Below are 27125 nucleotides of genomic sequence, written 5' to 3' on the forward strand. Positions count from 1 at the left end.
GCACTTCCGGGTGTTGTCTGGCCGCCGCCGCGCGTCTCCGGTCTCCCGGCCGCCGCCGCCGCCGCCGCCGCCTCGGGTCGTGGAGCCAGGAGCGACGTCACAGCCATGGCCGGCATCAAAGGTGGGCCTGGGGCGCCGAGGGCTGGAGGGCCGAACGGCGGCCCGGGGAGAGGCGGCGCGGGCGCGGCGCGGCCCCGGCCGGCCTGGTCTGTGGCGCGGGGTCCCGGCGCCGGCGACCCCCGACCCCGTGACCCCGGACCCCGCCTCGCTGCCTCCCGGCCGCGGTGGGCGCGGCGCTGTTCGGGCAGGGACAGCTGGGACCGCGGCTCCGGTGGGGCAGCCCCCTCGCTCTGGGCCGATGTCGCCAGCCTGTCTCCCACCCGTCGCCCCCGGGACGGAGCCCGAAGCGGTGTCGCTGTGTGTCAGGAGTCCCGTGGCGACTCGGGCCGTGGGACACGTTCCGCGGGAGTTTGCGTCCTGCGGGAGAGGGGCGCGCCGCCGAGTGTGGTGTCCAGGGGGCTGAGGCCGCCGAGCGGTGCCCGTTGGGGAAAATCAGTGTCATTTTCCACTTAAAGGCATGAGTGCGACCTTCGGGTGCTGTGCGCCCGCCAAGTGCGCGGGCACGCTTCTTCCCACAGCCACTCCCGCACGGTGCTGGGACGGCTGCGTTTTGATCCGGGGTGGGGGACATTGGGGCGCCAGCGTGGACCCTGCCAGGCTCCCCGGGCGCTCCTGGCTCTCCCTTCTCCACGGTGGCACCTGGAGGCTTTTGCAGATTCCAAAGTTCTCATTACCACCAGCACCCTCACCCCCACCCCTTTTTTTTTTAAAGGATGAGGTGATGTTACAGCTTAATGAAAATAAGATAAAATAAGGGCTAGAACTGAAGGCAAATCGCTCGTGCACTCCTGTGTCTGATTTAAAATGAGGGATGTTGCGTTCGTTCCAACTGTTGGGTAGTTCTGTCGTCAGTGGGGTGACCAGCAAAAGTTTCTGACCTCTTAAGGACTTACCTTGATTTCCTGACCCAGGCAAGCTGAAAGTGAACAATTTCGTTAGCTGTGTTTTCCTGCGGTTGGTTTGGTTTGGATTTTTTTTTTTTTTTTTTTTTTTTTTTTTTTTTGCCTTAAGGACGACTGTAGCCAAGCTTCTTTCTCAGGGTCACAGTTTGACTTTCTTGTTTATTTCTGAGGCCTGAAAACATTTCATTTCCTTCATAAAACCTTGCCGTTTGAGGAACTGGGATACTTTCTCATCTCCTTTTTGAACGCTAGCAGACACTTGAATCCTTGTGTGAAAGGCAGTTACTGCAAACCTCTGTGGTTTTCAGGATGCTGCCTGTCTCCCTCTTCTTCCCCATTTCTTCCGCGTCAGCACTGTGGAGTCTCAGCCCTGATTTCCTCCTCCAGGCTTACTCTCAGGGAGGTGACAGCGTCCCAGGTGGAATTCTGCTTGCATTTCCGGTTTCCTGGTGATTGTTTATCAGGATCTCTCTCCCTGTTGGCCTATGATCTTTATAATAGGAAGGGGAGTTGATGTAATTAGCGACCGGTAGGTATTTCTTGAGCCACATGCCCATTCCTTTTTGATGTGCTGGGTTGTGTGTTTCTCAGCTTGGGCGGCTGACCTCTCCTACTACCCTTTACAACCACAGAAGCAGCACCTTGTGCCTGGAGTTTTGCTGGATAATTGGCCTGTTCCATCCCCAGCCCAGAGGCTTTGGGAGGAGAACCTCAGCTTCAGCTCAGCTTCAGTTTTGTCTTCCCCATGTTGCATCACTTAATTACTGTGTAAGTTCTTACCGTGGTGGTGTGTCACTTAAGATAAGCTTATATACAAGTGGTGACAATTGTCTCTAAATCTGCCTTGCTGCTGACTTTTAAGACCAAAGAAAGTTACAAAGTTTGAGAACACTTTGGAAAGGGATTTATGTAACCTTATTGACTTTCCTGTTACTCAGTATTACCAAGAGATGAGATGCCACAGAAAATTGTTTTTGAAGTTTGTTCTTGTTTAAAATTTTGTTTAACATTGAATATTGAATGGAAGGATTATCCTGGGGTATCTTGATTCCAAACAATTCCAAAGGCCTTACTTTTTCTTTAGACAGTAACATTTAAAAGGAATTAGACCTTAAGATGTTAAAAATATGTTAGCAATTTTTTCCACGATTAATATCTGTAGCTGATATTGAAACAATCTTGGTTTATATTTTAAAAAAGTGATTTTGATACCTGAACCTTACCTAGTTTTAGTTCCTTTGTTTTTTTGAGAAATCATTTTTCATTACCTTTTTTAAAAAGGTAATGAAACCTTTTTTATTTATTTGAAAGAGTTACAGAGAGAGGTAGAGACAGAGAGGTCTTCCATCCACTGGTTCACTCCCCAAATGGTTGCAATGGCGGAGCTGAGTTGATCTGGAGCCAGGAGCCAAGAGCTTCTTCTGGGTCTCCTCTGTGGGTATACCCTATAGGGGCCCAAGGACTTGTTTGGCCATCTTCTTTTTTTTTTTTTTTTTTTTTTTTTTTGACAGGCAGAGTGGACAGTGGACAGTGAGAGAGAGAGAGACAGAGAGAAAGGTCTTCCTTTGCCGTTGGTTCACCCCCTAAATGGCCATTACAGCCCATCCGAAGCCAGGAGCCAGGTGCTTCCTCCTGGTCTCCCATGCGGGTGCAGGGCCCAAGTACTTGGGCCATCCTCCACTGCCTTCCTGGGCCACAGCAGAGAGCTGGACTGGAAGAGGAGCAACCCGGACAGAATCCGGCGCCCCAACGGGGACTAGAACCCGGAGTGCCGGTGCTGCAGGCAGAGGATTAGCCAAGTGAGCCGTGGCGCCGGCTGGGCCATCTTCTGTTGCTTTCCCAGGCATATTAGGAGGGAGGCTGGATCAGAAGTAGAACAGCTGGGACTTGAACTGGCACCCATATGGGATGCTGGCGCTGCAGATCAGGGCTTTAACTCACTGTGCCAGAGTGCTGGCCCCTTTTCATTACCTTTTAAGAGTATACAAAAAATTTAGACCTTTTTTTCTTAAAGATTTATGTATTTATTTTGAAAGAGTTACAGAGGGAGAGACAGAGAGAAGGATCTTCCAACCACTGGTTCACTCCCCAGATGGCTGCAATAGCCAGCGCTGGACCAGGTGGAAGCCAGGAGCTTCCTCCAGGGCTCCCATGTGGATGGTAGGGGCCCAAACACATGGGCCATCTTCCCCTGCTTTTCCTGGGCTGTCAGCAGGAAGCTGGATTGGAAGTGGAGCAGCCAGGACGTGTACCAGCACTCATATGGGATGCTGGGGTCGCAGGTAACAGCTTTACTAGCTTTGCCACAACGCCAGCCCCTAGACTTTTTTTTTTCTGAGAACATAGATGATCTCTGTCATAGAACACAGCTGTCCTCAGAGGCTGTCGAGGACTTGAGGCTGCTTGCCTCTTGTCGTGGGTAACATGGCCGTGCTTTTTTGAGATGTTTCTGTGTGGTTTAAAGTTCTTTTCAGTCTTCCCCCCTCTTGTGGCAGGACTGTTGTTGCTTGCAGTTCTTTTTCCTGTTTCTCACTGTCTTAATGCAGGAAAAAAATAATCAAATATAGAAAATTGTGTTTCACAAGAGAGAGGTAACCATGACCATTTTTGGGAATGCAAAGTTACTTTCCACTGAATATTGTGGGTACATGAATTGCCTTTTGAAAAAGATGGATAAATGATTAAAGATGATTCTCTAAAACAAAAGGAAGTTTCATGCTGCTTGAATTCACTCCCAGTAGTTGTGTCACAAAGCTGAATTAGTCCCCTGTCGAGAATATCTTCCGTTTTTGGAGGCTATTAGTGTATGGCCTTTGTACCTCAGGTTTGTCTTTCCAGTGGCTTCTGCTTCCTCCAGGATTCTGTTCTGGATCAATAGCTTCTGAATAACTGAGGCGTTAACTACGTACGTAGTATTTATAGTAGTGAACTTAGCTCTTCGCAACCACATTTCAAAAGTGCAAATGGATTTTTACTTCTTCAGCATGCCTTTTAACAGAACCTTTACTGTTCAGAGAGTTGTTTGCATCCAGTCCAACTCTCATTTTATGGAAAACTGGAGATGCAGATGAATTATTTAGACAATAGTTAGTGGCTGGCAGGGGTTAGGATCCAGCAGGTATTCATTCTCAGTGCTGTTCCCACGTTGCTGCATCCATTCTGCACGTATTTTTTTTTTTTTTTATTGAGTGTTAAGAACTGAGGCATGAGCATCAAAACAACAAAAAAACTTGCTCCCTACTCTCGCGGTCTGAACAGTTTAGAAGGAAAGACAAGTGCAAACCAGTGTGAAGTTGGAGCTGTGATGGCGGAGCAGAGCAGAGGCGCCAGTGCAGGTGCGCGTGCCTGGACCTGGGATGCTCGCCCACCGATCCGTGTGACTTACCCCTGCATTCCATGTCAGTGTCTGCTCAGACATTCCCTCCAGAGAGGCCCCATCCCAGGCGATGTTTGTCAAGTCTAGCATTCCCCTACCTCCTCTGTTGCCCCCCCCCCATCAATTTGACATTTATGTGCTTGCTTTTTGAAGCCACTTTATTCTCCTGCTAGAATGTATGCCCATACAAGCAGGGGCTTTGATTTTTTTTTTTTTTGATTGCTTGATCTCCAGTAGCGAGAATACTGTGACACATATTAGGTGCTCGGTAGGTATTTGTGGAATGAATCAGTGAATATAACAGGGGGCGTTGCTCTAATGAGGACATTGAGAAACAGTTCACGCGCTGAGGCCTGAAGGAAAAGTCCGAGCTGAGTTAGAGGAAGGGGGAAGACGGGCAGGCATGCCTGCGCTGCACGTATGAAAAGGTCCAGCAGCTCTCCGTGTCGTGTCCTAGCCCCAGCAAGTGTTCTGTATCGGGCACCCAGGAATGCTGCTTGAATGAATGGAGAGAACGTGGGCAGAGGCCAGGTGAGCGAGGGAGCCCGCTGGTTTCCAGGAGAGGAAGGAGAAGAGGCGGCGTGACTGATGTGTTACTGAAGTGCTGAGAGCAGGGGCTGTGCCCTGCTGGGACAGGCCTCCGAGAGGTGGGCGGGGCCGGAGCATGGCCCCCTGGTTTGAACTGAGAACTAGTGGGAGACTCGGTAAGCCTGACATGCTACAAAATACAAGTACAGATTTCTCCTTTCTTTTTTCTGTAGCTGAAAACATAATGGCATTAAGGATTAAGTAAATGTGTTTAGACCAACATGCTCTACGTCAGTGATCTAACCAAAATCCAAGAGTGTGCAGCCGCCACGGCAGTGGGTAGCCTAGATGGTGGCCCTTCTGCTTCTGAGAAGATGAGTGGTACTCAAAGTGCCACACCCCTTTTCTGCAGATTTGGTTGGTAGATGTTAGCTTTTGTACTACCAACACTTATTTATTTAGTGTTTGTTTATTTTATTTTTTTTAAAGATTTTATTTATTTATTTGAGAGAGATAGACAGTGAGAGGAAGAGACAGAGAAAAAGGTCTTCCTTCCATTGGTTCACTCCCCAAATGGCCGAAACAGCTGGAGCTCCACCGATCCGAAGCCAAGAGCCAGGAGCTTTGTCCAGGTCTCCCATGCGGGTGCAGGGACTCAAACACTTGGGCCATCTTCTACTGCTTTCCCAGGCCATAGCAGAGGTGGATTTGAAGAGGAGCAGCTGGGACTCGAACTAGCGCACATATGGAATGCTGACGCTGCAGGCGGAAGATTAACCTACTGTGCCAGAGTGCCGGCCCTTATTTATTTATTTTTTTTAATTTATTTATTTATTTGAAAGTCAAAGTTAAAGAGAGAGGAGAGGCAGAGAGAAAGAGGTCTTCCATCCATTGGTTCACTCCCCAACTGGCCGCAAAGGCCGGAGCTGCACCAATACGAAGCCAGGAGCTAGGAGCATCCTCTGGGTCTCCCACATGGGTGCAGGGGCCCAAGGACTTGGGCTACCTTCTGCTGCTTTCCCAGGCCATAGCAGAGAGCTGGATCGGAAGTGGAGCAGCCGGGTCTCACATGGGATGCCAACGCTTCAGGCCAGGGCGTTCACCCGCTGTGCCACAGCGCTGGCCCCTGATTATTTTCATCTACTTGAAAGCAGCAGGGAGAGAAATTTCTGTCCACTTATTGACTCCCCAAAGTGCAACCACGGCTGGGCCAGGCTCAAGTAGGAGCTGGGAACTCCATCTGGGTCTCCCACATTGGTGGCAGGGGCTCCAGCACTTCAGTCATCATTACTGCTGGGTACAGTGGCAGGGAGCTGGATTGGAACTGGAGTAGCAGGGACTCAAACACATACTCCTATATAGATAGGATGCGGGTGCCCCAAACAGTGGCTTAATCTGCTGTGCCAGTAACTTTTAGACCTTCTGTGTATCTTGTGAACTTTAACTTTGCTGTTCAGCTTAATAGAACATTTTATTTAAAAACAAAAAATAACAAAAAGAGAAGTTACTGTCAAGTTACATAGACCACATATGAACACTGATTTCTTTGCTTGAGTCTAGGTCCTTGATTAATTATACCTATTTAAGAACATTATGCCTACTGGCTGACATGTGAAAGCACTTTAAAATATACTGTTTAATGTAATAGAGAGTGAGTGAGTGAGTGTGTGTGTGTGTGTGTGTGTGTAGATTTAGAAACTGTATTTCATCAGTAGATTGCATTTATTGCTTATAATAATGCCTTAAACTAGTGATACTACAGAAAGGTTGTACTTAGTATCCTACACATTTTCTTAATATATAAATTAGAGGAAGAAACACAACTATAGTTTTGGAAACTATGTAAACATCTGTAACAAAATTAATTAATTGATTAAAAAAACAGTTAACTGCAGATATCATGTGACATTTTTCATATTATTTTTAAAAATTTGCTTATTTGAGAGGCAGAGAGAGATCAGGACACTCCGAACTGCTGGTTCATTCCCCAAACACCCACAACAGCTGGGGCTTGACCAAGGCCAAAGCCAGGAACCCAGAACACAAGTCAGGTCTCCCACATAGGTAGCAGGATCCCAGTCATGGAAGCCTTCACTACTGCCTGCAGGGTCGAAATTGCTGGTTCACTCGGCCACAACTGCAAGGGCTGGGCCATGCTGACCTCAGGAGCGAGGAGCTTCATCCAGGTCTCCCACGTAGGTGGCAGGTGCCCAAACACTTGGGCCATCTTCTGCTGCTTTCCTAGGCCATTAGCAAGGAGCAGGAGTGGAGCAGCTGGGACTTGAACCCACATGTGATGCTGGCTCTAAAGACAGCAGCTTAGCCCACTGCACCATAGTGCCACCCTCAAATCCAGGGTTTTTAACCACTGGACTAAAAGGCCTTCTCCCTTTTCTTGCCATTTTTATGCACATTGAGAGTATCTGTGTGAGAAGCAGGAGCTAGCAACCAGTGTTGCACAGAGGGTTAAACTTGCCACTCCAGCTCCCCATATCAGAGTGCTGGTTCAAGTCCCAGCTGCTCCACTTCCTGCTAATGTCCCTGGGAAGGCAGCAGATGATGATGGCCCAAGTACATGAGCCCCTACCACCCATGTGGGAGACCAGGATGGAGTTTCTGGCTTCAGCCTGGCCCAGCCCTGGCTGTTGTGGCCGTCTAGGGAGTGAACCAACAGATGGAAGATCTGTCTCTCCCACTCTTTCTCTCTCTTTCACTCCACTTTTCAAATAAATAAATATTTTAAAAATATAGCAGGGCTGGATTGGCAGAGAGATTTTTTCATAGGATGAGCTTTCTGAAATTGAGTAAACACGTGAATGCAAAGCTTTCCCTGCTGCTTTTCACAATTAATGATCTATAGAGTGAGTCTGCTACTGATGCCTGTAAGAGCGTTGTGGGGGCCGTGATAGTTCTAGAAGTGGAACCAGCAACTGAAGCTGGTGCTGTGTTAGCCTTAAATCACACTTTGAAAAATGAGTGAAGTTGAGTATCCCTTATCTGAAATACTTCGGACCAGAAGTGTTTTAAATCTTGGAATTTTTTGCATTTTGGAATATTTGCATATGTGTAATGATATGTTATACAGATGGAACCCAAGTTAAGCAGGAAATTCATTTGCTTCATGTATACCTTATACACATAGGCTGGAGGTAATTTTATATCATCTTTTAAGTATTTTGCGCAGAAACAAAGTTTTATGGTATAGAATCTTTTTATTTTATTTATTTATTTTTTTTTGACAGGCAGAGTGGACAGTGAGAGAGACAGAGAGAAAGGTCTTCCTTTTCCGTTGGTTCACCCCACAATGGCCGCTGCAGCCAGCGCATCGCACTGATTCAAAGCCAGGAGCCAGGTGCTTCCTCCTGATCTCCCATGGGGTGCAGGGCCCTAGCACTTGGGCCATCCTCCATTGCACTCCCAGGCCACAGCAGAGAGCTGGACTGGAAAAGGGGCAACCGGGACAGAATCCGGCACCCCAACTGGGACTAGAACCCAGTGTCCCGATGCTGCAGGCGGAGGATTAGCCTAGTGAGCTGCGGTGCTGGCCTTTTTTTTTTTTTTGAAGAATCTTCTCTTGGTGTCACATCACTACTCAGTTGAATTTCAGACATTGGAGTATTTTGGGTTTCAGATTTTCTCATTGGGGATAGTCAAACTATCCTTTTGACTTGAAGATGCCACAAAAAAGACTTACTCTAAGGCTGTAAATTACACTTTTAGAAACAACTCACTTTTTTAAAACAAAAATATATTTATTTATTTGAAAGGCAGAATTAGAGAGAGAGAGAGATCTTCCATCCACTGGTTCACCCCCTAAATTCACTGCAATGACCGGGACTGGGCTGGGCCAAAGTCAGGAGCCAAGAGTTTCTTCTACATCTGTCATTCCCCCTCTTCGTGGAGGAACGACACAGGACCCTGCGCTGTTCTTTCATCTGCTCGGCCCTTCCCGGGTTTGCTGCTGGTTTTTCCCGGGTTGGCTACCGTCCCTTCCACCTCCGTGGAAGGGCGGTTCCCCCTAGCCACTTTCCCCACTTCCGCGGGGGAGCGGCACACCGCCGGCCGGCTCTCTCAGGGGCTGCACAGGTGTTCCCTCAGATAGATGTTCCTGGTGCATGTTGTCTCTCTCCTCCTTTATAGTCCTCTTCCACCAATCCCAACTCTGCTACCCACACGCTGAGTACGCTGCTCTCCTCCAATCAGGAGCAGGTCCTACAGTTTATTGGTTGAACTGGAGGCAGCTGTGTAGAAGCTGTTTCCTCCTCTCCCAGCGCCATATTGTGGGAGAGCAGATGCATAGAATAAGTCTTAATTCCAGTAACTTAGTCTAGTCCGGGTTGCTCCCAGTTGCTCCCCACAGATCCCCCTTTCTTTTTATTTTTTGGCGTTGATACGCGCCTGTCTTCGGTGCCCCGCGGCACACACTCTGCTCTGCTTGCTAGAGTTGCCCACAGGTGCTTACAAGCCCTACCAATCAGGCAAACCGAGTCCGGGTCCTCTCTTCGTCATGTTGTGAGGAGGTTTTTAGGTGCTGATGCGTGCCTGTGTTCGGTGCCCTGCAGCGCATGCTCTGCTCTGCTAGAACTGCCTGCAGGTGCTTACAAGCCCTACCAATCAGGCAGACCGAATCCAAGCCTTCTCATTGCCATCTTGTGGGGAGACTTATTGGTGTTGATAACGTGCCTGTCTTCGGTGACCTGCAGCCGCCCACAGGTGCTTATCGTCTTACTAATCAGGCAGACCGAATCCAAGCCCTCTCATTGCCGTGTTGTGGGGAGGCCTTATTTTTCTCTATTTCTCTACCTCCGGGCATTCCTATCTCTCCTATTTTACTTCTATCTGCCAGCATTCCTATTTCTCTCATTTTACTTCTAAACTTCTGTTTCTCTTATCCCTGCGGCTTCCCGGCGCCCGCCCCGAGGCTGCTTCTCGGCGCCTAGCCCCGTGTTCCCTATCTATTCACGCCCCGTGCGCTCTCCCCGTTTGTGCCCCGCGTGCTCTCTCTGCACGCGGCGGCTTCCGCGAGTCACACAGCCTAGCTCACATTTCCGCCACCGGTATTCAGTCTAAGTTCCCCGGGCTAACCTGGCGAATTCAACCTAGCTCACGTCTGCGCCTTTCGGTTTGGCTTCCCGTCTTTTGCTCCCCGGGCTAATCTGACGGATTCCAACCTGGCCCACGTCTCTGCCTCTGGTTCCAGATTTTCGCCCCTTATTCCCCGGGCTGACTCGACGAATCCCAAGGTAGCTTACATCTCCGCCTCGGCCTGCCCCCGCGGCTTCATTCTTCCTAACATATTTTTCTCTACCCGGTATGTTTCCCCAACTTTTCTTCCAACAATATTCCCCTCTCACTTCTCCTGGCTTCTCCCCACAGTCCGTATCTGAGTCTAAGTTTCTTCTAGGTTTCACTTTCACTTTCAACCTGCAGTCCGTATCTGAGTCTAAGTTTCTTCTTGCTTTCACTTTAAATCCTAGCTTTCAATCCTAACTTCTTTCCCACAGTCCGCATCCGAGTCCATGCCTAGGCTTTCAGTAGCCTCTTCCAGCACCTTTTCTGTCCAGCTTTCCCCTAGGCTCTTTACTAGTCTCTCTCTCCGGTATTTTCCCGCTTCTTCCCTCCTAGGTTTCCTATCCGAGTCACGGCACCATTATGTCGCTCCCCCTCTTTGTGGAGGAACGACACAGGACCCTGCGCTGTTCTTTCGTCTGCTTGGCCCTTCCCGGGTTTGCTGCTGGTTTTTCCCGGGTTGGCTACCGTCCCTTCCACCTCCGTGGAAGGGCGGTTCCCCCTAGCCACTTTCCCCACTTCCGCGGGGGAGCGGCACACCGCTGGCCGGCTCTCTCAGGGGCTGCACAGGTGTTCCCTCAGATAGATGTTCCTCGTGCATGCCATCTCTCTCCTCCTTTATAGTCCTCCTCTGCCAATCCCAACTCTGCTACCCACACGCTGAGTACGCTGCTCTCCTCCAATCAGGAGCAGGTCCTACAGTTTATTGGTTGAACTGGAGGCAGCTGTGTAGAAGCTGTTTCCTCCTCTCCCAGCGCCATATTGTGGGAGAGCAGATGCATAGAATAAGTCTTAATTCCAGTAACTTAGACTAGTCCGAGTTGCTCCCCACATAGATCTCCCATGTTGGGGCAGGGGCCTAAGCATTTGGGCTGTCTTCTGCTGATTTTCCCAGGCCATTAACAGGTAGCTGGATTAGAAGTGGAGTAACAATGCCGGTGCTGTGGCGCAGCGGGTTTACACTCTGGCCTGAAGCACCGGCATCCCACATGGGCACCGGTTCAAGTCCCGGCTACTCCACTTCCTATCCAGCTCTTTGCTATGGCCTGGGAAAGCAGTAGAAGATGGGCCTCTGTGCCCGCATGGGAGACCCGGAGGAGGCTCCTGGCTTTGGCTTGGCACAGCTCCGGCCTTTGCGGCCAATTGGGGAGTGAACCAGCAGATGGAAGACCTCTCTCTCTAACTCTGACTTTTAAATAAATAAATAAATATATCTTTTTTTAAAAAAAATGGAGTAACTGTAACATGAACCAGCACAGATATGGGACACCAGTGTCGCAGGTGGTGACTTAACCTGTTATGCCACAACGCTGTCCGTGAAGCAACTCACTTTTAATACCTTTGCTTTTCTGGTTTTGTGGGGGTTTCTTCTGGGATTTTTGGTAGGAATCACATTGCTAATATTAATTTAAAAATAACAGTAACAGTGTGACTAACTGATGTATCTGTTGGACTTTTTTTCTTTGCAGCTTTGATCAGTTTGTCCTTTGGAGGAGCTATCGGGTTGATGTTTTTGATGCTTGGATGTGCCCTTCCAATATACAAGTATGTAAAATTGTCTTTTTTGTCAGTAAATGTTTTCTACTTTTAAGGCTTTTAAATGTTTTAAAAGTTTTAAAATGTTTGATTTTGGTACTGAAGAATTAATGCAGAGAATGTTCATTTATCAAACACAAACCTTTTTAGAGATCATTACTTAAGAGTGTGTTTATAAAGATAATTGGACACCAAGGTGCCAAAAAGATTTTTAGCTATTACCTGCCCTTTGACTACTAAATCTACAGCAACAGAATAGTAGTATGATAGCTCAGATTTTAAAAAAATCTTGGGGCCGGTGCATGGCACACTAGGTTAATCCTCCTCCTGCGGTGCCGGCATCCCATATGGACCCCGGTTCTAGTCCCAGCTGCTCCTCTTCCAGTCCAGCTCTCTGCTGTGGCCTGGGAGTGCAGTGGAAGATGGCCCAAGTGCTTGGGCCCCTGCACCCACATGGGAAACCGGCAGGAGGCACCTGGCTCCTGGCTTCAGATCGGATCGGCATAGCTCTGGCCGTAGCAGCTATTTGGGGGGTGAACCAACGGAGGGAAGACCTCTCTGTTTCTCTCTCTTTCACTGTCTGTAACTCTACCTGTCAACTAAATTTAAAAAAAAATAATAGTACCTGTCAAATAAATAAAAAAGAAGAAATCTTGAAGGAAAGCCAAAGACAGTAGTGGAGTCCACCATAAGGACACCAAATGATACTTTAAAAAAAACTTATTGCAAAAATACTATAAGCAGAATCAAAATATAATTGACTACAAAACAGGTGATCCAAACAGTGACTTTCCTTAGGATAGAAAGAACTTTTAAAATTTAGAGGAAAAGATAGTACCAGAATGAACAACAAATATGAAAAAAGAACCACAAATTGCTGAAAAGCACATGAAAAAAACTAAATGAAACCACCTGGCAAAAATAAAAATTGTGAGTTAAATGACAGTGTTACATACTACGGTGGTTGAGCAGGGGCTGGTTTTCTTGTAGCTCTCAAAAATGTATATATACTCTTTGACTTACTCCTTCCACTTCTTAGACTTGATCACACAAGTCCATTTGCAAAGATAATGTAGTGGGAAAAGGGTATTTCTTCATGGCAGCCTTGTTTATAACAGCAAAAAAAAAAAAAGATGGAAGCATCATAAAAGTGTATCGAATGAAAAATGGTTAAATCGTGGTACCTCCGTCAATGAAAATACGAGGAAGTCTGAAAGAATGAGGAAAAGCTGTAAAAGTTAATATGTAAAGGTATTCAGTTTACATTATTATGTGAAAAAACAACAGTGACACATTCATATGTATTGTCACCTTCATGGAGATGTAGGTATGGAAGGATCCCTGAAGTTCAACAGGAGACTGAGAAAGAGAAAGCAGAGATTGGAGGAAGTTGTTGTTTTCAGTTTTTGTGCTTTTTTCCATTTTTAATTTTTTTATTCTGTTAAACTACTAGGGGAGGATTTTGAGGGAAAAACATATCCTTATTTATTATAAGCTTCTAAGTATTAGCAAATTTTCACTGTGTCTTTTATTTTATGACAATTTTAAAGGCTATCTCTTTTGAAATTTTTATTTTGAAATAGAGGCTCTCAGGAAGTTACAAATATAGTATAGAGAGGTCCCCGGTACCCTTCACACAGTTTCTCCTGGTCATATCTTACATAAATATAGTGATCAAAACTGGGAAATGCCTTTGTTAGCATAGTTCCATTAGAGGCCGAAGTCTTGAATCTTTTGATTTTAAAAAATGATTGTGTTCATATTTCCATTTTTAATATGTTTGTAACTTCAAATGTAATATATTTTGAATTCAGGACTTTGATTTCAACTCTCATAAAGCATTTTCTTTTAATATTAGAAAAAAATAAATTCTATCAGAGTTAATTTTAGGGATACTGTGTCTCAGAAGCCTTCTCATTTCAGTGTCAAGCCCGTGCTTGTTTTGAAGTGTCACATGTTTTGTAGCTTGCAGTAGTCTTCTGGTCCGAAAAGGAAAGTGTATTTTGTATGTAAGAAAATGACGTAAATAGTAGAAACTACAGTCGCTTATTTTTCTTTTTCTAGCCAATACTGGCCCCTCTTTGTTCTGTTTTTCTACGTCCTTTCACCTATTCCATACTGCATAGCAAGACGACTAGTGGATGATACAGATGCTATGAGCAACGCTTGCAAGGAACTTGCCATATTTCTTACAACAGGCATCGTTGTCTCAGCTTTTGGACTTCCCATTGTATTTGCCAGAGCACATCTGGTAAGTGACTGTAACCGTGGTTCTGTTTCAGGCTGTGTTAAATTCTTCTCCAGAGAAGTTTTCATTAAGCACATGAAAGAGATGAGAGACATAAGAGCCTGGATGATGGAGATTAAAATTTTGCTTTTTCGTTTGTTCTTGTTAACTAATGAAAACTGTATCAGAGAGCATGGACAGTCCTTACCCATTGATCAGCCTGTCAGCTCTCCTAGTGCCGAACTCCCACAGGCCACGCTATAAAATTCAGGACATGGAAGACCTGAGAAGGTGTGTGTTCTCCAAGGAGAGAAGGCTTGGCGACTTGTCCTCAGTTCTGCCTGTCACAGCTCGTCAGCCCAGCTTCACGCCAGTGGAGACAAGGCGAGGAAGACGGGGGCTGCTCCCCTTCCACACAAAGAAATCGCGTACTCCTGCTGCCCTGTTAAAATAACGGACACAAGTGTGCTTTCTGATACTTTCATCTGCTCTCTAGATTTTTATTTTATTTTTTATCTGAGAGACAGAGCTCCCATCTGCTGATTCATTTCTCCAGATGTTCACAATGGCCAAGGTTGGGCCAGGGCCAGAGCCAGGAATGCAGTCTAGGTCCCTCCCATGGTTGGCAGGAACCTGATTACTTGAGCCATCATTGCTGCCTCCCAGGGCTGGCATTGGCAGAAAGGTGGAATCGGGAGCTGAAACTAACCCAGTACGCTATTATGGGACGTGGGCATCTTAACCACTTGGCTTAAAGCCCACTCCAACATAGATTTTTAGATTCACTAAGGAAGAGCTGTAGCAGACTTCTTTATAAACAGAAATTTTTAGAATTCTCTACTGCTTCATCATAGCTTAGACATCGTGCTTGTTTTGAACAGATATCTCTCAGGAGTGTCTTTTTTTAAAGGAGCCAAAGGTAAATAAAAGCAGCCATATAAAAGCACCGTTCATAGTGTAGGAAAGCTACTATGACAAACCATATTTGTTCTAGATCATGATTGGCACATAACTAGAACCTCAGTTTGCCTTTCATTTTCCTCTCAGTTTTCATGTTTGTTACCTGAGTGTTTTATCTTCTCTCCATAGATTGAGTGGGGAGCCTGTGCACTTGTTCTCACAGGAAACACAGTCATCTTTGCCACAATACTAGGCTTTTTCTTGGTCTTTGGAAGCAATGACGACTTCAGCTGGCAGCAGTGGTGAAAAGAAACTACTGAACTACTGTCAATGGACTTCTCGTCATTTGTTGGCCATCGTGCACACAGGAGACGGCACAGTAATGCTGAATGGTAGAGCAAGCCTCGGGGGGTATTCTAGGTGCTCCCTTCTCACTTTTCTTGTAAGCATACTATTTTCACAGAGACTTGCTGAAGGATTAAAAGGATTTTCTCTTTTGGAAAAGCTTGACTGATTTCACATCTATCTATAGTATGCTTTTTGTGGTGTCCTGCTGAATTTAAATATTTATGTGTTTTTCCTGTTCATTTTTTAAAAATCAATATGCACTGTTAAACATTTTTTAAATGTAATAACCATTTGCATTGGTTAGGAATTCAGAATTCTGCTATTTTACTGGGCTCAAATATGTCTTTTTCTCTTAAAATTAGTTAAATTCCATTACAGACAGTTAGAAAATAAGTTTTTAATCAGGATGACATCACTCCCAATTTTATGCAGACTGTTGGCATACCTTATAGACTATATACTCAGAGCAAATATAGCAGCATTTATACCTCAGAGGGGCCAAGTGGTAATGCCCAAGCCCTCCATAAGGGTTGCTGGTTTTACTAGTAAACAGGTGTTTTGTGAATTGAAAATTATTTTATGGAATTGCTACAAAGGAGTGCTTTTCTTCTCAGTTGTTAGAAGAATTTATGTTAAACTTTAAGGTAAGGGTGTAAAAACACAGATTTTTTGAGATAGGATTTCTATTTATGGTAGTTAAAGTAGAGTGAGTTGCAGTGTGGGAAGAAATGACGTTGGAATTCCCGTTTTTGAATGCTGTTTCTATTTATAAGTGAAATTTCTGATCTTCTCTCAGCCTTTTGCGTTTTACCATGGACAAAATGGACATACATGGAAGTACTGCTGATAAGGACAAGTTATATGTTTGCATCGCGGACACCAGAAAACCTTCCTCTGCTTCTTCCTTTTAACTTATTTTGTACATTGTATATATTAAGTAAAATAACTTGAAGTGTAGTTTAATGACACTTAGAAATGTGTAACTCACCAGGAAAATAATTGCTATGCCATACATTCTGAGTGCTCCTCCCAACAAGGCCTTGATGTGATTAACAAGCGACTTGTTAGTCTTGCAGATAATCAATTCCTGCATTAATGATTTAAGGTTTAGACCATGGTAAGGGTAGTTCTTATTCTGTAAGGTTACATCACATGTAATTTTAAAATATATAAGACACTTCCTGTGTACTTCTGAGTTATTTTTATTTTGATTCATCATGATAGATCTGCTATTTCCTTATAAAAGGCATTTACTGTATAAATGAACACAGAGTAGCCAAATCCAGCTGTGTAGCAGCTTCAGAAACAGATCCAACTGAAAAGTTCCCAGTAACCAGGCATGGTCCAGTTGTCGTGGTTCTCTGTATCTCACAATCATCAGAACTTTTTTCAGGAGCTGGTTATAGAAACATTCAAGCTGGTCTTACAGTATTTTGTTAGGGATATTTGTTTGTGTGTTTATTCAGTATATTTACATAAAAATCATTTTGCCTTCAGCCAAAACTGAGTAATCATGATCATGACAGCTATCTTTTGTAGAGTGTATGGGAACAGATTTTAGATTTGTTCCGCTTTTTACTAAAGATGCCTAAAGCCACAGTTGTTTTTGCCTAACCCAAGTTGTAAGTTTGGGCTATGACAGGAAGCAGGATGAATAGCTGCATGTGGCTGTCCTATTTACACGTGGGTCTGAAAATGGCTTCTCATGTTCCAGTGCTCTGGACTCAAAAGGGGAAGGTACAGGTTCACATGGATTAGACAGCTGGGGATACGGTTGGGGGCACTCTTTGTGCCTGTGGTCCACTGAATGTTCTCTGCAGGAAGGGCATCCTCTGGGACCTGCCCATTTTCTGTTTTCTGGAATGTCAGTGCGGTGCACTGCTTCTGTCTGAGGCCCTTGGCCATGGACTCCTTTTCTAACAGCTGCGTTTCCTCCCTGTATACTCTTCGCATTGGCAGCATCTGTCTCTGACCTGGCACACTAGCTTTTCAGTGCTCTGTCTCTGATTTCTAGGCTAGTTACTCGAGGTATGAATTTTCCATAGAATATGCACTGACACACCATTGCCATTCTTCTATGGAAAGAAAATTTTTGATGAAATAATAAAGATTTTAAATATCTGTTTTAGTTTATGGGTGTTTTTGAAATAAAAATACACTGCACACTTCAGTTTCTAAAGTACACTATTTTAATAATGTGATATAAAGCTGATATGATATTAGTTACATGAGTAGACTTGTAGAAGTTTTGCTTCCAGAATAAAATTGAAACCACAGTAACAAATACTACAATGAAGCCCTTTGATTATGAGTTACAGTGAAAGGAGTGGTAACCTGGGAAAGCAGAACTTTTACCTAAGCTTTTCTAAAAACAGTCATAGAAGGCTTTGTGACATAAAAAGACTGCTAATGATCTAAAGTCAAGGTCCTGTTCTTAAATTTTCATTTTATGCCTGATGTTTTATTTTACTCATTGCATCCATTATTGGAGCACTTTGCTTTTTCCAAATGTTTCAGTGACTCTGTGGTACAATGTGAACAGAGAAAAGTACTTTTCTCTTATCAAACATGAGTCTTGTCCCAGATTGTCCTAGTTATGATTGCATTATATACTTGTAAAGGTCTGAATCGTAGGTTCTACAGGTCTGCCATAATATGCTTTGGGGGGTATTGTCAATATAACCCATATTTCTAAAGCAAAATCTAGAATATTTCTATTGAGTATGGCTGGATTCATAAGTTTCAGGTAACTTTAAGTCAGAGCATTAAACTTAACAGGTAGCCAGCAAGACTTAACATTACTGTTAAGTGGTATGTATAAGGATACTTCAGAAGAAACTTGTGAGAAAATATAAATTTTAGTGCAAATAAATTTTGAAATCCATGCATAGTTTTTTCATAACATGCATTTTCTGTGAACTTTATGAATATCCCTCTATACATGGAATGCAAAATAAACTTACTTTAACATGTTTTATGGGGCTGGCATAGTGGCACAATGGGTTGGGCCACTGCCTATGACATTGGCATCCCATATGGGTGCTGATTTGAGTCCCAGCTGTTCCACTTCCAGTCCAGCTCCCTGCTAATGTGCCTGGAAAGTAGCAGATGATGGCCCAAATGCCTTGGTCCCCTGCCACCCACGTGGGGAGACCCAGATGGAGTCCCAGGCTCCTGGCTTCAGTCTGCTCCAGCCCTGGCTGGGGAGTAAGCCAGCAGATGGAAGATCTGTCTCTTCATCTGTCTGTGTAACTCTGCCTTTCAAATATTATTTTTATTATTTATTTGAAAGCAGATCTTCTATCTTCTGGTTGTCTCTCCAAATACCAGTAATTTGCCAGGGTTGGGCCAGGCCAAAGCGAGGATGTTGCAATTCAGTCTGTGTCTCCCATGTGGGTGGCAGGAACCCAAGTACTTAAGCTGTCATCGACTGCCTCCCAGGATGCGCATTAGCAGGACGCTGTAGTTGGAAACAGGGCCAGGACACAAACCAAGGCACTCTGATACAGAATGCAGGCATCCAAGTGGCATCTTAAATTCAGTGCCAAATACCTGCCCTCTAAACCTGCCTTTTAATTCCATTTTCCACAGACTTTGAAGTACCTTCATATGTTTTAAATTTCAGAATGCTTTGTGATACATACAACTGATGGGAAATTCAAATCCCTATGAGCTCTTATTTTATTACAATTTCACTTTATGGCATTCCCAGGGAAGAAAACATCTTGCAGGTAACTATTCCAGATAACTGAAGCCTGACTTAGAAAGAACTAACTTTTTAAAAATTTTAACCATTTGACGAAAATATTATAATGGCTCATATGTACAAATGTGCTTTCTTAGAATATCCTAAAAGATTTTAATTTTTCTTTGCTAACTTAGAAACATCATCATAAAATACATTTCTCCTATTTTTAAATAGCCTCAGACCTATATTTTTCTGTAATTTTCTGGCTTTTCTTAGAATTGGGTATGTGTTCCTAGCACTTCTTCTTTTGTTTTAATTTACAAAATATTAGGAAGAATGAAAAACTGTCAGAGGGAAAAATGAGGTAACCAAGGTCACGAATCAGCTGAGTAATAACTTCTGTAAGCAAGGGCAAGCCATTTGTCAGTGGACTTAATTAGGGTGTCTCCCAGTTCTTACACAAATGAAATGCTTTGAGGGGGGTTTTGTTCCTGCTGAAAAGGCTTTAAAAAAAAAAAAACTAGTTAGGGTCAACGCTATGGGATAGCAGATTAAGCTGCCACCTGCAACACCAGCATCCTGTACAAGTACCGGTTCAAGTCCTGGCTGCTCCACTTCCAATCCAGCTCCCTGCTAATGCGCCTTGGGAGGCAGTGGAGGACGGCCCAAGGACTTGGGCACCTCCCACCCCATGGGAGAATAGAATGAAGCTCTTGGCTCCCAGGTTCAGCCTGGCCCAGCCCTGGATGTTGGCGGTTATTTGGAGAGTGAACCAGTGGATGGAATACTTTCCCTTTCTCTCTCTCTTCGTCTTCCCTCTCTGTAACTCTACCTTTAAAATAAATAAATAGATTGTTGAAAAAAAAAAATCTAGTTCTCAATGGGTACACATAATCCAAGGCTGTGAGAAGAGCCACTAGAAAGGGAGGAGTTAGGGAATAATAGCAGAGGTCTTGTAATTCAGTTTTCTACACTTTAATGTAGGAGTCACTCTGAGCTTAAGATACTCATACACCTTTATCTCACTTCTAAGATCTTTGTTTCCTGGGATTTTGTTAGTTATTTGGAAGGCAGAGCAACACAAAGATCTTCCATCCACTGGTTCACTCCCCAAATGGCTGCAACAGCCAGAGCCCAGAGCTTCATCTGTGTCTCTCACACGGCTGGCAGAAACTCGGGTACTTGAACTCTCATGGGCTGCTTTCCAGACCCAATGGACAGAAGCTGGACCAGAAGCACCCGCAGCCAGGACTGCAGCCAGTACCCCGATACTGGAAGCTGGCATGCCAGTGGTGGCTCAGCACACTGCACTACAGTCCCCACCCATCTAAGGTCCTTTATGTCTTCACCATTTGTTTTCCATTATGAAAAGTCTAGACATGAAGTTTCTTTGAACCCAAGTGTCTTGAGGATTATTTGAAACCATCCCTGGGTTCAGGACCAGACATAGCCATGTTATTCAGATGTTAATTCCAGTGGGTGACAGAGAGAGAAACTCCTAAAACTCTCCCTCAGAGATTATCACCATAAGACCTTCCTGTTCTAATTCTGTTTTCTTATATTTAGAAGCAGTATTACTGCTTACTAAAAAATCAGGATTTTTTCCCACTTCAGGAGCCAGTGGAGTGGCTAATACTGTGAAAAGAAGCTTTGTTGCAGTTTATAACATAGAAACCATTACATGGAATAAAATAAAGAATAAACATTGAGTATTTTTTGTAAGAGCCTTGATATTAACAGTTCTTATCTGGATTTATTACACATCTGGATTTAACTTCAGAAGTTCTCTTTCTCTTGGCAGATGAGTTTACTGCATAATATCCTGTAAATATAGCTACAACATCAAGTGAACTTGTGTAGATTTGTGAGCCTCCCAAATACAGGGCATTTCACAAATACAAGCTAGGTTTACTTACATCGAACATGTAAGAAATGTGTTTCTGTAACCTCCTAGGATTAAACTAAAATATATGGGTTTAGTTTATTTTTGTCATGTTCAAAGCCATCAACATCAAAAATAGAAAAGAGAAGCAGCTCTAAAACCTAGTTAGGCGTGCAGCAGTGAGGATGAGGATATTAGTCTCCTAAGGATTAAGAAAAGGGAAAAAAGGTGGTTTTGAGCGGTAATAGAAATGAAATTTGTCATTTACCAGTGTAAATGGCCTAGTCATCATTTTCACAGTCCAGTGCTTTAAAATATTTTTAAAAACTGCAGACACTGAGAATTGTCCAGCCAATTAGCTAGAAAAGTTTGGTGTCCACAGCTCTGCATTTCGCCTTGACTGTGTCACTGAGGCGGTTATTCTGAAACACCACATTTGGTGTGAGCGCTTGACCTAGAAAACTTCCCAGCTGCAGGTACAGACCGCCTAACAGCATTCTAGGTACTCCGAATAGAAACAAAACAGAACAAAACACACGGCAAACCAGCAACCTAGAGAGATGAGACAGAGACTCAAAACGCATCAAAAGAGGCTGACCCCTGTGCATTCCGAGAGCAGTGTGGAGGCTTACGGGAGGAGATGTGGAGAACCAGGTGAGGAGCGCTGGCTTCCCGTCCTCGCTGGCAGGCAGGGCCACGTGAGCTCAGCACCTCTCTGCGGTGTCATTTTGCTGTCAGTTCTTCAGCTACCTGGGGTTCAGGAAGCTATTTGGGTAGCAGCGATGGTAGTAACAGCATCTTTTTTTTTTTTTTTTAACTTTTAAAACGCATCTTACTTATTTGAAAGGCAAGAAACAAATCTCCCACCCACTGGTTCATTCCCCAAATTCCTGCAACAGCCAGGGCTAGGCCAGGTAGAAAGCTGGAGCCAGGTTCACCCCATTATTTCTAAGTGGGTGGCAGGAACCCAACTACTTGAACGATCATCCAGGGTGCATATGAGCTGGATCAAATGGGGAGTGGAATTGGGACTTGAACCTAAACAACCACATGTGCCTACCCCCACATCTTGATTTTGACACCCAGCCTGGATCCCAGAGACCATATGAGAGGTGGTAAGAGTCAGGCTATATTTTTATGTATTTTTTTTTAAGATCTGTTTATTTGAAGGCAGAGTTTCAGAGACATCTTTCATCTGTGGTTCATTCCACCAGAGGCCACAGTGGCCAGGGCTGGGCCAGGCTGAAGCCAGGGGCCCAGCACTTCACATAGCTTGAGTCTTCATCTCCTTTCTCAGGAGCATAAATGGGGAACTGGATCAGAGTGGAGCCCCAGCACTAGACCTGTGCTGGTGCCCATATGGGATGCCAGTGTCCCAGGCAGCAGCTTAACCCACTGTGCCACAATGCTAGCCCTTCAGGCTGTAGTTTTAAAGCTAGATAACCAAGCAGACTTACCAGAGAATCAAGAATGGCAGGTTGTTGCAGACACAGGGTCCTGTAATTAGGGTGTCACCAAATAACCTCAAGCAGGATTTGCTCAGAGGAAAGCTTTATGTTTAAATCCTGCTCTTGAGTTGCTGTATCGAGGTAGGAGTGAAGAACTAACGAGGGCGAGTTTGAAAAAAAAAAAACCTAAGGTTCAGCTTGGGCCCCATGTCCAAACCACTAAGGTTCATCACATTCGTTTGTTACCTAAACATAGTGTGCTTTGTCTTGTTTCAGACATCTGCCAAACAAAGCAATACTGGTGAGACTTAAGGGCTGGCATGGTGTGTAGCACATGTCACAGCTTAGCCACATCACTGTGGGATCTGGAGTCCCGCTGCCTGGCGATGCAACTTTAGCCAGGTTATTTGACCTCTCTGTCTCATTTCCACGGCTGGAAAGTGAGGATCATATTAGCATTCCTGCCACAAGATGGTCTGGGGTTTAAATGAACATGCCGACTGATTAACGATTAGCTCTTTCTAGCAGTGTTTATCACAATTCCTGGACTGCTAGGCAGTTTCTCCTCTTACAAGTGGCCACATCTCCTTAAACTCACATCTGAAAGACCCAGTGCGTATCATGCAGGCGTGTAGTATCTCTTGCAAATGCTGTAACCACTTGTTCCATCAATTGTTGGAGTACTTCCAATTCATTAAGAAGGCCTGTGGATTATTTAATAAACTCGGCGAGGATGCTGTGACGTGGGCTCCCAGCAGACAGTGTACATATCCTTCCTTCCTATAATTTTATTTACTTGGGGGTGGGGGGAGGAAGGACAAGGGCACAACAGGTTAAGGTGCCACTTCAGCATCCCTCATCAGAGTGCTGGTTGGAGTCCCAGCAGCTCCACTTCAGATCCAACTCCTTGCTAATGTGCCTGAGAAAGCAGCAGAAAACGACCCAAGTGTTTGGGCCCCTGCCAGCCCTGTGAGAGTCCCAGATGGAGTCCCAGGCTCCTGGCTTCAGTCTGGCCCAGCCCTGGCTGTTGAAGCCATTTGTGGCATGAACCAATGCTGTTGCTTTCTGCCTTTCAAATAAATACATAAATCTTTAAAATAAAAAAAAAAATAGAAAATGCATTGGTGAACTGAAGAAGGGAAACAAGAGGGTGGATCTGAAATGAAAATTGCTGAGAAAATTTAAGCCATGGGATCTAACTGAAAAGCTTATGCAAGCGTGGGAGAATCCGACTACCAAAGGCAGGAGCCATGCCAAGGTGGCCAGTGTTCAGTGGGAGGGGTGGACTCCCAGAGCAGCAGGGGGCTTCCAGAGGCCACACCCAGGCACCTTGGGTGCCACGGTGGGAGCAGCCGGCCAGCAGCTCCTTGGCACCTTCACTCCTATCCCCATCTTGCTGCCTCCAGTGTAGGGTGGGGGGACATGTGTCCTGCGGTGGCAAAGGTGAGAACATCAAGTTCAGGCCAGCCCCAGCTTTCCTCTTCATCCCGAATGCTCAGGACACACTGGGCCTCTCCCTTCAGTTGGGCTGCACAAACCAGGCAGCACTTGGTCTACCGAGGGCTCTTGGTGCAAAGCCGAGCTCCCAGATGATGAACATAGAGCGTTCAAGGGCACCGGACAGGAGAAAGCAGCGTTTACCGCTGAGGAAACAGTTAATGCAGCACATCGAAAGAAGTCCCATGTTCGCTGTTTTAATGTCGGAGCCATCCCCAGCCTGGGAAGGCCTTACCGCATGGCGTCAAGCTGATGATAGTAAATGTACAGAACATTAACATTTTTTAGAGACAGATGTATGTATTTACTTGAAATGCAGAGTTAGCAGGAGAGACCAAGATTTCCTTCTGGTGGTTCACTCCCCAGATGACTACAACAGCCAAGACTAGGCCAGGCTGAAGCCAGGAGCCTGGAACTCTATCTGGGTCTCCCAAGTGGGTGGCAGGGGCCCAAACACTTGGGCCATGTTCCATCACTTTTCCCAGGCCATTAGCAGGGAGCTGGATGGGAAGTGGAGCAGCCAGGACATGCACCAGTGCTCACATGGGATGCCAGCGTTGCCACAATCCCAGCCACATTTTTGCACCATTATAAAGTAAAAAACTCACTGTAAGTCAAGCCATTGTAAGTTGGAGACCATCAGATGTGTCAGTCATCCATAAATCCATAAGAAAAAGGCGAGACAAGCTTAGAGAAGAGTGGTCGCAAGATACAAATAAGTGAATCATCGCAAAGGAAACCTCATCTGTCAGTAAGCTTACTGAAAAATACTCAGCTGCCCTAGTCATAAGAGAAGTTAAAGTTAAATCTCACACCACAGGCACACACAATTTGAAAACATGCCTTTCATATCAATTTAAATGCTTTTACCACACAAAATAGGACCGCTTTGTGGGTGGGTGCTGGCCCCTCTGTGTGAGCGTGGTCCCAAGGGCTATAGGCGTGCTGTCTACCAGGACGTCCTAAGATGGCTAAGAGTGGGTGGTGGGTGGGGAATACCACACTTCCGGAAGATTTTGAGGAAGACCTTGGTCAGTTTATTCCAGAAGTTAAAGATGAACAAACAGGGGAACTAGAAAAAGTTTTCCTAGGAAGTCATGTCAGCTTCTTGAAGTCGTCCTGTCTGCTGTTCTCTTCCTCAAGGCATAAAACAGAGACTGCTCTAGCTCTTTTCTGAGGTCTTACAGTGAGGCTTAGCCTGGATCCTGCCTGGAAACTTTGCTCCAAGTCCTGAGCAATCACTTGCTTGTCTTAATCTTTCACATTAGGTACTTGAGCAGAACTCTCCTTTTAAGGAACTTGCTACACTCATATGAATCCCTTCTGTTTTTTAAGATTTTATTTATTTATTTGAAAGGTAGAGTCACAGACAGGGAGAGACAGAGAGGTCTTCCATCTGTTGGTCCACTCCCCAGATGGCCGCAACAGCTGGAGCTGTGCCGATCCGAAGCCAGGAGTCTGGAGTTTCCTCGGAGTCTCCCACGTGGGTGCAGGGGTCCAAGGGCTTGGGCCATCTTCCACCGCTTTCCCAGGCCATAGCAGAGAGCTGGATCAGAAGTGGAGCAGCTGGGACTCAAACTGAAGCCCATACTGGATGCCAACACTGCAGGTGGCTGCTTTACCCACTACACCACAGCACTGGCCCCAGCTCAGTTTTCAATGAAGCTCCCCGCTAATGTACCTAGGAAAGCAGAGGAAGATGACCCAACTACTTGGACCTCTGCCAACCTCATGGGAGACTGGATGAAATTCCTGGCTCTTAGCTTCAGCTGTTGCAGCCATTTGGAGAGTGAACCAGCAGATGGAAGTTTTATTCCTTTCTCTCCCTCTCTTTCTCTGTCACTCTGCTTTTCAAACAAATAAATCTTCAAAAAAATATTAGTTAAATATTCATGAGTATGTACTGGTATAAATAAAAGGACAACTGTTCTTTACCAAAGAGTTCCAATTAAAGACATGTGAAGAAATCAGAAATTCAGAATCCCCATTAGGCAGGTGTTAAGAGTTACAAAATAGCCAAAGGAAAGAAATCCATGGCCGGCGCCGCGGCTCACTTGGTTAATCCTCCGCCTGCGGCGCCAGTACCTCGGGTTCTAGTCCTGGTTGGGGCGCCGGATTCTGTCCCAGTTACTCCTCTTCCAGTCCAGCTCTGTGCTGTGGCCCGGGAGTGCAGTGGAGGATGCTTGGGCCTTGCACCCACCTGGGAGACTGGGAGGAAGCACCTGGCTCCCGGCTTCAGATCGGCGCAACGCTGGCCATAGCAGCCATTTGGGGGGTGAACCAACGGAAGGAAGACCTCTCTGTCTCTCTCTCTCTCTCACTGTCTAACTCTGCATGTCAAAAAAAGAAAAAAAGAAAAGAAATCCATTTGTCCAAGAGATATCTGTGCTTTCATGTTCATTGCAGCATTATTCACAATAGCCAAGAAATGTAATCAACCTAAGAACCCCCTCAAAAACAAACAAAAAATGGGGCCAGCATTGTGATGAAATGGGTTAAGCTACCACATGCGATGCCGGCATCCCATGTGGGTGCTGGTTCGAGTCCCAGCTACTCCACTTTCAATCCAGCTCTCAGCTGTGGCCTGGGATAACAGTGGAGAATGACCCAACTTAGGCCCCTGCACCCATGTAGGAGACCCAGAAGAAACTGGCTTCAGATAGGCTCAGATTTGGCCATTTCCAGCCATTTGGGGAGTGAAACAGCAGATGGAAGACCTCTCTCTCTGCCTCCACCTCTGCCTCTCTGCAACTCTGCCTTTCAAATAAATAAATGAATGAATCTTTTTTAAAAAAAAAAGATATTTTGAGGGGCCGGCACTGTGGCACAGTGGGATAATGCCCTGGACTGAAGCGCTGGCATCCCATATGGGCGCCAGTTCTAGTCCCGGCTGGTCCTCTTCCCATCCAGCTCTCTGCTATGGCCTTGGAAAGCAGTAGAAGATGGCCCAAGCCCTTGGGCCCCTGCACCCACATGGGAGACCTGGAAGAAGCTCCTGGCTCCTGGCTTCAGATCGGCACAGTTCCGGCTGTTGCAGCCAATTGGGGAGTGAACCATTGGATGGAAGACCTCTCTCTCTCTCTCTCTCTGCCTCTCTTTCTCTCTGTGTGTGTAACTCTGACATTCAAATGAATAAATAAATCTTTTTAAAAAATATATTTTGAACTAAAAGAAAATGAAAATGCAATTTATTAAAATTTGTGGTATGCAGCCAATGCAGTGCTTAGAGGGAAATTTATAACATTGAGTGAATTTTCTTAAAAAAAAAAGAAAAATCTAAAAGGTCTAGGTTTATATCTTACAAAACTAGAAAAAAAATGGAAATTAAAATCAAAGAAACCAGAAGAAAAGAAATAAAAAGTAGGGCAGAAATCAGTCAAACTG

General features: G+C 45.2%; 2 protein-coding genes across 2 annotated transcripts in view; one reads left to right on the top strand and one right to left on the bottom strand.

Annotated features, from left to right (window-relative positions):
- On the top strand, window positions 1-17347 carry LEPROTL1 (leptin receptor overlapping transcript like 1). The gene is made up of 4 exons (XM_002709552.6): window positions 1-121; window positions 11685-11760; window positions 13816-14002; window positions 15068-17347. Exons 1-4 carry the CDS (start codon window positions 106-108, stop codon window positions 15182-15184), a joined length of 396 nt encoding a protein of 131 aa, XP_002709598.1. The 5' UTR covers window positions 1-105; the 3' UTR covers window positions 15185-17347.
- The window catches only part of MBOAT4 (membrane bound ghrelin O-acyltransferase MBOAT4), a 35683-nt gene continuing 22568 nt past the window's right edge, over window positions 14011-27125 (bottom strand). The window contains exon 3 of the mRNA XM_089327293.1: window positions 14011-14420. Within this exon, the coding sequence (XP_089183419.1) occupies window positions 14333-14420 (88 nt within the window). The 3' untranslated portion in view covers window positions 14011-14332. The remainder of the gene's footprint in view (window positions 14421-27125) is intronic.

This window comes from Oryctolagus cuniculus, chromosome 2 (assembly GCF_051225735.1).
Source record: "Oryctolagus cuniculus isolate XC-2025 breed Fujian yellow rabbit chromosome 2, ASM5122573v1, whole genome shotgun sequence".
Lineage (NCBI taxonomy): Eukaryota > Metazoa > Chordata > Mammalia > Lagomorpha > Leporidae > Oryctolagus > Oryctolagus cuniculus.